The sequence below is a fragment of the Mus caroli genome, chromosome 12, assembly GCF_900094665.2.
Source record: "Mus caroli chromosome 12, CAROLI_EIJ_v1.1, whole genome shotgun sequence".
Classification (NCBI taxonomy): Eukaryota; Metazoa; Chordata; class Mammalia; order Rodentia; family Muridae; genus Mus; species Mus caroli.
The window spans coordinates 103147496-103158281 of record NC_034581.1 but is presented as its reverse complement, the minus strand read 5'-3'; the positions used below and the strand labels follow the sequence as shown (position 1 = coordinate 103158281).

At 53.2% G+C, this 10786-nt stretch overlaps 2 protein-coding genes across 8 annotated transcripts in view; one reads left to right on the top strand and one right to left on the bottom strand.

Moving 5' to 3' along the window:
• Positions 1–7871, top strand: part of Degs2 (delta 4-desaturase, sphingolipid 2) — a 12319-nt gene extending 4448 nt beyond the window's left edge. The window contains exons 2-4 of one of the 3 annotated variants that reach the window (XM_029484779.1): positions 511–625; positions 5303–6045; positions 7483–7855. In XM_029484779.1, the coding sequence (XP_029340639.1) occupies positions 5329–6045; positions 7483–7629 (864 nt within the window). In that variant the 5' untranslated portion in view covers positions 511–625; positions 5303–5328 and the 3' untranslated portion in view covers positions 7630–7855. Of the gene's footprint in view, positions 1–510; positions 626–4543; positions 4632–5302; positions 6046–7482 lie in introns of those variants that run through there. The other 2 variants (XM_029484780.1, XM_021179615.1) reach the window with 2 other exon arrangements.
• Positions 7872–9655: 1784 nt separating this feature from the next.
• Evl (Enah/Vasp-like) overlaps positions 9656–10786 on the bottom strand; it is a 124618-nt gene continuing 123487 nt past the window's right edge. For all 5 annotated transcript variants that reach the window (XM_021178559.1, XM_021178561.1, XM_021178558.2 and 2 more), the window contains one exon: positions 9656–10142. In XM_021178559.1, coding sequence (XP_021034218.1) covers positions 10105–10142 — 38 coding nt within the window. In that variant the 3' untranslated portion in view covers positions 9656–10104. The remainder of the gene's footprint in view (positions 10143–10786) is intronic.

Here is a 10786-nt window from a genome sequence, read left to right as displayed (position 1 = left end):
GTCTGAGAGAGAGCTCTGGTGTACTGTCTGAGGGAGCACTCTGGTGTACTGTCTGAGAGAGAGCTCTGGTGTACTGTCTGAGGGAGCACTCTGGTCTACTGTCTGAGCAAGAACACTGAACCACTGTCTGAGGGAGCACTCTGGTCTACTGTCTGAGGGAGCACTCTGGTCTACTGTCTGAGGAAACACTCTGATCTACTGTCTGAGGGAGAACACTGAACCACTGTCTGAGGGAGCACTCTGATATACTGTCTGAGGGAGCACTCTGATCTACTGTTTAAGGGCACTGATTTCATCACAGGAGCTCCATCTTAATCAGCAGAGGCCCCACTTCCTAACCCAACATGTGGGGGATGTAAGTTTGGGCTGCCTGAGTTCTGTCAAACCTTGTTAGCATGGCATGAATTCCGGGACACTGCACTGAGTTTGTCTTAATGTCATGTTCCCTCTTTTGTTTTTAACAGTCTTATGGTGGTATACTAACATGTCATGCATATCCTTGCTTTTAAGGACACACTCCAATGCTCTTCATCATGACCCAGTTTTGAGAATACTTCCATCACCCCAAACACTTTTTAGGGCCCGAGGCCATTCCCACCCACAACTATCCTGACATCTTCAGTGGGTAAGTTTCAGTTGAAGTGTCCAGCACACCATTTGGCCCTCTCACAACGACTTAGCCAGGACACACTATGTGCCCCTTATGAGCTCCTAATTCTAAGATGGACCCATCCCCCTCTCATCAGCTGGAGATCCTCAGAGACCCGGATCCGTATCCACCACCAGGATAAAGCTTAAGCAAGTCTAACAATGGTGGGTGAGGAGGCAAGGCAGCCAAGAGACTCAGGAGGCTCTTTGGACCACTGGTTTGTTTGTTCTGTGCTGTGCTGTGCTGAATCTCCCAAGGGCCTCCCATATGCTGGGGCAGAGCCAGGCTTATCTGTGGTTGGGAAAGATCAAAACAGTGGGAGACATTCTCACAGTCTGTTGCGGAGCTGAGAGGAAGCCGTCTAGGAAGGCTTTGGGTGCCTGGATGAGGACAGGCTGGTCTGAGGTCCCTCCCTCAGCTGTGGCTGGGAAGGGCTGGTGGAATGGTGCTCACTTGAGCACTTTGGCCTACAGACGCTGGGTGGCACCTTTATCACTAGGCAGTTTGGTGGAGGGAGCCAGACAGGCCTGACTGCTGGAGGCTCCTATGACACAGGAGGCAAACTTGCTGCCCCTTAGCCAGACTGGTCCTATGCATTAATTAGCCTCCCTGGGAAAGAAGTAGGAGAATCCTATCCTGGATGGGGTTCATGGGAGGCTGGGAGGGGCGAGCATGGGGTTCCAGAGTAGAAGTGATGAGCGGCCTCACTGGAGGGACGATACAGCAGACCAAAGAGAGGGAGGGATCTCCATCTCCATGTGACAAGAAGGGGTGAGTGGCAGAGTGGCCTGCAGCTGGCTGTCCCTCTCTGGTGCTCTCTTGTCCAGCTCTTGACAATGTCCCTGATGACAAAGTTTTCTGGAAAAAGAAAACCCGAGGCGGCTCCTCAGAGGGACAGGTTAGGCGTGTCTTGGGTGTGGTTCTCACCTTAGGTGGTGGGTCCTGAAGAACACAAGCACTAACCTGTAGGTGGCAAATCTGGGGCAGCCAGGCCTCCTGGGATCTAGTGGCCACACACCCTCAAGGAAGATGCTGCCTGCATGTGTTCCTAGCTCTTGGGGCTGTCAGAGAAGACACATCAGAAGTGGAGCATGAGGGAGCAGCCTAAAGAGAGGTGCCAGCTTGAGTCTGAGGATGCTTGGCTGCCGAGTATATAGATGGCTGTTGGGCTGGGCTTCAGATTGTCTAGCCGAGGCCAGAACGCTTGAGGCATGTGCAGGGTATCCAGGCTAGAGGCTGGATACTGCCCATGCCCACTGAGAGAAGACTTAAGTGGGATGCCCACTGGGCAAAGGGCTTACCAGTAATGTGGGGGTGCAAGAAGCAGCTTGAGGAATGAGGATAGGCTGAGGAGGGGATATACAGTCTTCCTTCCATGTGGTACATGTCTCCTCTATGGCAGGCCCGGTGGAGGACTTGAGGCTAAGAAGGGCCAGCTAGGACTCAGGGCACAGTCGAGTCTTTGGGGACAGGAGGAAGTGCACGGGACTTCTTGCAGTGGTCTGGGCAGAGGAGAGGAAAGAGGCATTAAGCAAACACCCCTCAGTCTGAACACCTCCAGCTAAGTCACTGCCACTAGGCTGTGTCCTTAAATGTGTGCCACATGTGCTGGCCTGTATCTAAGCCAGTGCCTGGGCTCACTGAGGCTGCTCACTTGACACAGATGTAGCTAGATCTGCCCTCTTGTGCCAATGCTTGGCTCCCTTCCAAGGGGAAGCAAGGGAAGCTGCCTTATAGAAGCCTTTAGCTAGAGGTAGTGGGTTCCTGGGCAGGAGGGAAGAGGCTGGCTGCCACCTGAGGGAGGCTGAGTGGGTGAGGCAAGTACACAGGGGCCACCATAGGGGACTGGGAAGCTGCTGGCGTGCACAGACTCAGACACTTTGCATGTGATTTTCCTGGTGGGGACAGAGACTTCCTGCAGATATCCTCTGCTGCCTTCCCCCATGGTCCTGTGTCCCCCATGAGCAGCGTCCCTTTTCCTGCAATACTGAGGCACTCCGTGGTGGTGTCCTGATCCTGGACCTTCATCTGTTCCCCAAACCAATTCCCCAAGTAGCAGCAGGTACATCAGTCCTCCGAGTGAAGGCCGGAGTGTGGCTCACAGCGTGTGGTTCATCCTGTGTGCCCAGTGCCATGCCCTTGCTGAGTCTGGTGGGATGATGCAGGGGGTGTGCCCTGCTGGCTTGTCCATCCTGCCAGGATTGAGGAGCAGCAGGGTCCTCAGAGGCCAGGTTGAGTTTGGCTGGCCACTGTCCCAAGGCTGGGAGGAGGAAGAGGAAGAGGAGAAGGAGGAGGAGGAGGAGGAGGCTGAGAATGGAGTCATCAGTTGGGTGTCTGTCACTTCACAGTAATGTTTGCTCTGTACGTTAGTGTCCTGGCCCTGCCTTACTGGGCTGAAATCCTCATCAACAGAGCAGCAATCCTGAAAGCCCCATGGAGGAGCAGATCCCCTGGTCTCTCTGGCTTTTGGAGTCACCCACCTTCTTCACGGGACTTCCTCTGTGTCCCAAGATAGGTGGCCTCACCCTTCATGCTCCATTTGATCCAGTGGCCCCCAGTTTTGCTCTTGCATGCCCGGGGAATCTTGTGATGACTTTAATGATGCATACATCTCTTTTTCTTGACTTTTCACCTAAGGTGATCACAGGCTGTGGGGTCAGCACATGAGCACCTTAGGGGGAGTACTGTTCTGCTCATGACTGGTATCATATGAAAACAGGCAATGCAGTCAGCTTGGGGGCAGCTTGGTTTCCTAGAGCCTAGGCTCTTCAGATACCTGAGGGCCAGTAAGGAACTGTGGGCACAGTCCAAAAGGAAACGGCTGGTTCATGCCCATGCCCATCACCCTGTGCCATCAGGAGCCTCTCCAAGCAGACTCTGGCAGCTGCCTCCACTTGGCCCTGAAATCTCTTAGGCAGCTAACAGGGCCTTGTCTTAGGATCCTGCCCATTGCTCAGATGAAGTGTTTGGGAGATAGAGGTTTCTGCAAGCTTGTTTTGTTTTTGGAGAAAGGGTTCCCCTGGGTAACCCTGGCTGTCCTGAAACTCAGTCTGTAGACGAGGCTGGCCTGGAATTCAGTGATCCTGCGTCTGCCTCCCAAGTGCTGGGTTTAAAGAGTGTGCCACCACTGCCTGGCTTGACTGTTTTCTATTTTTCTTGTGATAAAACATATACACAATTTATCTATCTATCTATCTATCTATCTATCTATCTATCTATCTATCTATCTATCTATCTATCTATCTATCTATCTATACTATCTATCTATCTATCTATCTATCTATCTATCTATCTATCTATCTATCTATCTATCTACACACACACACACACACACACACACACACACAATCTCATGCAGCTCAGGCTGCCTCAAACTCACTATGTAACCAAGAAATATCTCAGACTTCTGATCCGTCCACCCCCACCCCCACATGCTGGGATTACAGGTGTGTGCCAGCACACTCTGCTCCTGCAGAGCTGGGGATTAGTCCAAGGAGTTGTGTGCACTAGGCAACTGGACTGCTCCCCTGTCCCTTATAGGAGTGCAGGCTGGAGGCATTAGTGACAGTCACATGTTATACAGCCATCATTGCAGTTCACATGGCCCTGCCAGTTCCAGTGAACACCATAGTCCTTGCTGTGGTCCTGGGAGATACTCTCCACAGGCCATTCCTGGGCAGGGCAAGTCGAGGCCACTGACTGCTCACAGGGTGGGGGAGCTGCGTATTGATGCTGTTTAACTGAGGTAGTCCTGCCTGGCTGACCTTCCCATCTGCAGGACAGTGGGGACCCCATCTCTGGGATGCCTGTTCTTGTCCAGGGAGCCAGAGGACAGAGCAGACCTGGCTCCGTCTGGTCTATCTTGGAATGTATTGATCCATCATTCTGGGTTTCGGATGGCCCTCTGTTCATGGATGCAGCTGATTGGCCCTCCTGTAGGACAGCCCCAGTGGTTTCATTTTGCCCCACCCTTAGTCTCCAGGTACCAAAAATCTAAATGTGTTACTGTTCTATTTTTTCCTTTTAGGTCCTTCCGGGGCTTGGCTAACTTCCGTATGCGCTGTTTGCTCCTTTTCTAGAATACAAAATATAAAAAGGCACAAACTACACAAGGATGGATACTCACTGCTGTGTGGACAGCTGACGTTTTGTTAGCTTCTCTGCAGTGCTTATTCATTTTAGGGGCTCTCTCCTAAGCCATGCCTGTCCACCCCAAGTGTCTGAGAAGTTTGGGGGTGACCACATCATCCCTCTCTGGCCACGTCCAAGTTCCCAGTCCCCCATGACTTGGGTGTGTTTGCAGGAACACTGGGGGCCGTGAGCCTTGTGTCTCTGCGGCTACTTTGGTTTTCATGTGATCTGTGGTAGCACCTATAATTTATTTCAGCTAGTGGCAAATTCCCCCGACCTGCGAAGTCTCCCTAGCCTCGTCTGGAAGGAGGTCAGAGGCAGGGCCTTTGCACTCCACAGTCCAGGCTGCAACTCTTCCCAGACACAAACTAGAGCGACTGCATGCCTCTCCAAGACCCATGAAGGGTATGGGCTGGGCTGCTGTATACTTTCAGGGACTTCTGGGGGCTGAAGATGGGAGTTGGCAGGAGAATGAGGGTTCAATAAATGCTGAATCACTCATCACCCTTGTCTTCCTTGTAGCCAAGTACCCAGCCATCAAGGCCCTGATGCGGCCAGACCCCCACATCAAGTGGACTGTGTTGGGAATGGTACTGGTTCAGGTGCTGGCCTGCTGGTTAGTCCGGGGACTCTCTTGGCGATGGCTGCTATTTTGGGCCTATGCCTTTGGTGGCTGCATCAACCACTCGCTGACACTGGCCATCCATGACATCTCGCACAATACTGCCTTTGGCACAAGTTGTGTCTCCCGAAACCGCTGGTTTGCCATCTTTGCTAATCTGCCCATTGGCCTACCTTATGCTACATCCTTCAAAAAGTACCACGTGGACCACCATCGTTACCTGGGCGGAGACGGGCTGGATGTGGATATTCCTACGAACTTCGAGGGCTGGTTCTTCTGCACACCGGCCCGCAAGCTACTCTGGCTGGTGCTTCAGCCCTTCTTCTATTCACTAAGGCCTCTCTGTGTGAACCCCAAGGTAGTGACACGTATGGAGATCCTCAACGCCCTGGTGCAGCTGGCATTTGATGTCGCCATCTTTGCCCTCTGGGGGATCAAGCCCATAGTCTACCTTCTAGGCAGCAGCCTCCTGGGTCTGGGCCTGCACCCTATCTCTGGCCACTTTGTGGCTGAGCATTATATGTTCCTGAAGGGCCACGAGACTTATTCCTACTATGGACCCCTCAACTGGATCACCTTCAATGTGGGCTACCACATGGAACACCACGACTTCCCCAGTATCCCTGGTTACTACCTGCCACTGGTAAGTGCTCAACCCAGGCTGAGCTGGCATGGGAGGAGTAGGGAGTGATGGGAAGGGCTCTGGCTATTCCCTGGCTGCCTTTCTTTTGTGTGCTGGTAAGGGGATAGTTATGCACTTTTGGAAAAGCTATACCACGTAAGCCAGTGACTGGAGATGGAGGCGGCAGATCCATAGAGGGCAGAGTTTCCTAAGCGAGTGCAGGTTAGCAGCTTAGGTTAGTATACTGCTGGAACCTGGCTGATGGGCTCTGGTGTGTCCCTGGTCAGGTGCTTGCCCCGTTTCAGCTTCCTTTTCTGTATCAATGGACACTGTGAGAAGTACCCTGCTTCTTACCTCCTGCCTGTTGGTGCTCATTTCTTATCACAGCCTTGGGACAGCAGAGGCATACTGTGCCCCGCCTGGAGCTGGCCAGGCAGCACAGGTGGATCTTTTCCTTGCATCCTATGGGTTCTGGCTGTAGTGACAGGGAGGGGAAGCTAATAAGGGAAGGGAGACTGAGGTGGAAGGGGGGGGTGTTGAGGCTGAAATAGAGGGACTGGAGGTTTTGAATGTTAGGTGTGCGAGGGGCAGCAGTGGGGGAGGGGGCTCCTGTTCTGAGTATGTTTGTGTATGCCCTCCTTGGGTGCCGTGTGTGTGTGTGTGTGTGTGTGTGTGTGTGCATGTGTGTGTGTGAATGTGTCTAGTATGTGTACATTGATGGGCTGGATGCATTTGGTTGTCCCGGTGATGTGTTCATGCAACTACGAAGCTGTCTGCCCCCTCCACAACAGTCACACTCAAATATACATTTGAAATGAGGGCAGAGGTTAAGAGGAGGGGACAGCCGGGCGTGGTGGCGCACGCCTTTAATCCCAGCACTCGGGAGGCAGAGGCAGGCGGATTTCTGAGTTCGAGGCCAGCCTGGTCTACAAAGTGAGTTCCAGGACAGCCAGGGCTATACAGAGAAACCCTGTCTCGAAAAACCAAAAAAAAAAAAAAAAAAAAAAAAAAAAAGAGGAGGGGACAGTACATCTCAGGAGCCAAGCCCGAGTCTCGACTGAAGCTGCCTGACAGGAGCCTTTCACAGAGCACTTGCTCTCCACAGGAGAGAAGGCTGTCTGCTGGGCCCACTAGACACAGCGATGGCTTCCCTAGGAAGGTGGGAAGACAATCTCTCCAGCACTTCGGGAGTTTGGTTATATAGGCGCTGTGGCTGCAGCACTCCCTGGGGGAAGTGTGATCACTTAGGAAATAGTGAACGGTGGTGAGGCTCGGAGGCTGGCAGAGCATAGGATGTTGGAAGTGAGGGGTGAGGGTAGGACCCAAGGCCGGCAGGGCGTCGGTCTCAGAACTCTGCAGGCTCATAGAGGACACACCCTGATTACCTACGTGTATACGTGTGTGTGTTTACTCACTAACCAGTCAAGGTGCAGTCTTGACCCCACCCCCTTTCCACAGGTGCGGAAGATTGCACCTGAATATTACGACCACCTGCCGCAGCACCACTCCTGGGTGAAAGTGCTCTGGGACTTCGTATTTGAGGACTCTATGGGACCCTACTCCAGGGTTAAGCGCAAGTGTAAGCTGGCGAAGGACCACCTGTGAGCCCTGCCGACCAGTAGTCCAGATCGAGCAGCCATACGCCTCCTGCCCGTGTGCCTGCATCAGCTCCTGCAGTCTAAGCTGCTTCTGGGTCTGTTGGGCCCAGCAAGTAGATAGATACAGAGTAACCAGGCTTACCTGAACTTTCTGGGTCTTAGCTATGACTGCCCAGGTTACGGAGCAGGCAGTCCCACGGAGATGCCTTCCTCTATGCCCGAAATTAAATCTAATATGCCTTTATAGTCTATGTGTTTTCTTTCTTTCGGGCAGGATGGAGTCTTGGCCTGAACCTGGGAGAATGAGGCCTGAATCCAAATAGGTTGAGTCCAGCACCTGTGTAGCTCCTTTTAGCAAGCCCCATGCCCAAGTGACTCCCTTAGGCTCTAGAAGGCCCGAGGCAGCCACCAATGTGGAGGAACATCTATGTACGGGCTGCAGAAGGTCCCTCCCTCCATGCCGCGAAACAGTTCCACTTCAGCCCCTCTGAGTTGTGGAACCCTAGGCTTGGCTAGGGTCAGGCTGGCAGCATAAGACCATATCCCTAGACATGGATGGATCAGGTTGCAAGCAGTGTTTAGTCCCTAGATATAAACAGTTCAGGCTGGCAGCATTGAGTCCATATATCTGAACAGGGCCAGGTCACGTTGACGGCATGGGGTTCATCTCACCCCATCCTACATGGAACTGGCTCCCAAGTCAGATGGCTGGCTGAGCATGTGTGTGAGTCAGGCATGGGGCATAAATACTGATGCGATGGCTTATCCGTGGTTAAAGAGGCAGCCTTAGTGACTAGACCAGCCTTAGGCTGGACCATGGTTGGTCCTGATGTCCAAAAACAGGTAGCAGCAGCGTGCTGGAAGAGGATGACTTGATAGAGAGACACAAGAGTGGGCCCAGCCTTACCGCTCCCACTATAGCCTAAGCTTGAGGTGGCAGGCTTGACCAAGGACACCACCACAAAGGAGGCCAGGGAGGGAGGGTGTGCCACAGCCATTGCCTCATGCCTAGGAGTGGCCTCTGTGGTTCTAGGAACAGGTGGCCCTGAATAGTGACTGTTTGAGATGACTTAGAAGGCCTGGTCTAAGGACTCCTGAGATTGGACTTTGAGCCAGGGCAGGTAGCCCCGCCCTGTGCACACAGGCTAATCCAGGGACGGAGGGAATGCCAGTGAGGCCAGCTGCCACCCTAATCTCCTGGATGTGCATCACCTCAGCCAGGCCAGCCAGCCCTCTTCTGTAGATAGTGTCATAGGCTGTGTTGAGACGTCCTCTCATGTTGGAGGCTGGTATGGGGCTTAACTGTACTTCCGAAGGTGCCGTGAACGGGCTGTGCTGAGGGCATTTTGACAGATGCTGTGAGGGCTATAGCAACATTCCTCTCAGGAATATGGGGTGTGCTGCTGTGGCCAGGCCTCCTAAAGCTGCTCCGTTTTTTTCTCTCTCACATTCCTGGCCTTTAGGATGATTGGAACCCAGTGAGATGAGATGTGCTGTGGACCTCACCCCAGCCGCTCCTACCCAGCCCTAGCACTGAGCAGGCACCTTGTTCTATGGTCCTGGTGGCCATTGGAGTTCACAAGGTCCCCATGGCTACTCTCCTGGCCATATTGACATGACCCTTGACATCAAGAGCCAGAGGCTTCCTGTAGCCACAATGGAGATTAAGTACTGGGACCCTCCCCGGGTGGCCATGGATTGTTTCTGGCAGTGTCACAGGAATCAGGGAGTCTGGGTGGTGAAAGCCTCCTGTAGCCTCACTGAGCCTCAGGACCACTTCTGACACCTGGCACAATAAACATGGAATCCTCACAGCCCACCCACCTGAAACACTGGGGCTGTGTGCAGGACCTGAGGCTCAGCTCTACCAGTAGGAGGTGCCTGGTAACCTGTCTACCCTCCTGGGGCTGTTCTGATGGAGCCCAGTTGCTTTCTGAGGCACCCCTTTCTCCTGTTATCCTTGCATGCTCTGGCCTGCACATGTCCACCAGGGCAGCCAAGAGCCGGCGCGTGAGAGCGAGCCAGAGCCTGAGTTTGGACAGTGAACAGTTTATTATTATGTGGACACAACGCGCACTGCGTGGACAGACAGACTGTAACACGGTGGCTGCTGGAGCTGTGCTGCCTTCTGACAGCTCTGTGGCATGGAAAGGTCACACCGCACCCAGCTGCTCCCTGTCAGCTGAGGCGCCAACAGTGTCACCTAGGAGAAAACTTGGAAGCCATCTAATAAAGCAGGTGATTTGGGAGTGTTCTCTATAAACCAAAGGAATGTACACTTAAATAAGCAATTATAAAAGACAAAAAAAGAATAGACCCGGTGTTCTGTGTCAGATACACTAAAAAATCCAGGAGTTGAAGTTTGTTTCCTCATTTTAATATTGTATCACAGGTTGAGACTTAAGTACATCCCAGCTTCTGCAGGCTCGATGCTCGCTGGGGCCAGCACGGCTCCTCGCAATCCTCCAGGACTGGTGCCGTCTTACGTGGTGCTGATCCCACTTAGCTCCTGCCTGATGGCTAAAGGCAGGACAGGAGAACGGGCTCAGTGTAGAAGGAAGGACCCTGCTCAGGCTGCCATGGGCACACATGGGCTAGCGGCCCGGCAGCATGGCAGCTCTGATACAGACCTTTGAGGAGGAAACCTAGCCCTCATGGGCTTCTACCCCTAAAGACAGGAACGTGGAAAAGCCAAAAACTATGCCTCGCCCCAGAGCTGGGTTGGGCTTCTTGTAGGAGGGACCCAGAGTTTCCCTGATTCTGACATCCGCTCAGAGGTGTATGTGATAGAACGGGAGTCTCTGGCTGCAGAGCTGTTACGGACTCTGCTAGTACCATGGCCTGGCCTTTCTCCTCTAGGACAGGTTCTGTTCTGGACACTTGAACATCTGTTAAGTCTTCCCAAATGCCTTTCTTCTTCCGGCCCCCTCATTCTGCACCCCATCGCTTAGCTCCCCACACTCTCCCTCTTTCACAGGCCTCTGGTATCCTCCCAGTGGACAGACATGGCTGGAGCCAACAGTCAGAGAAGGGTCACCATTAAGTAATGGGATCTCTGCAGGGTCAGGACCCTCACATACTTTCCTGGGGCTCAGAGCATGGACCTACACGGCGATGGCAGGAAGTGACTGAAGCAGTGACAGGAGAGCAGTGACTTCTGTGCC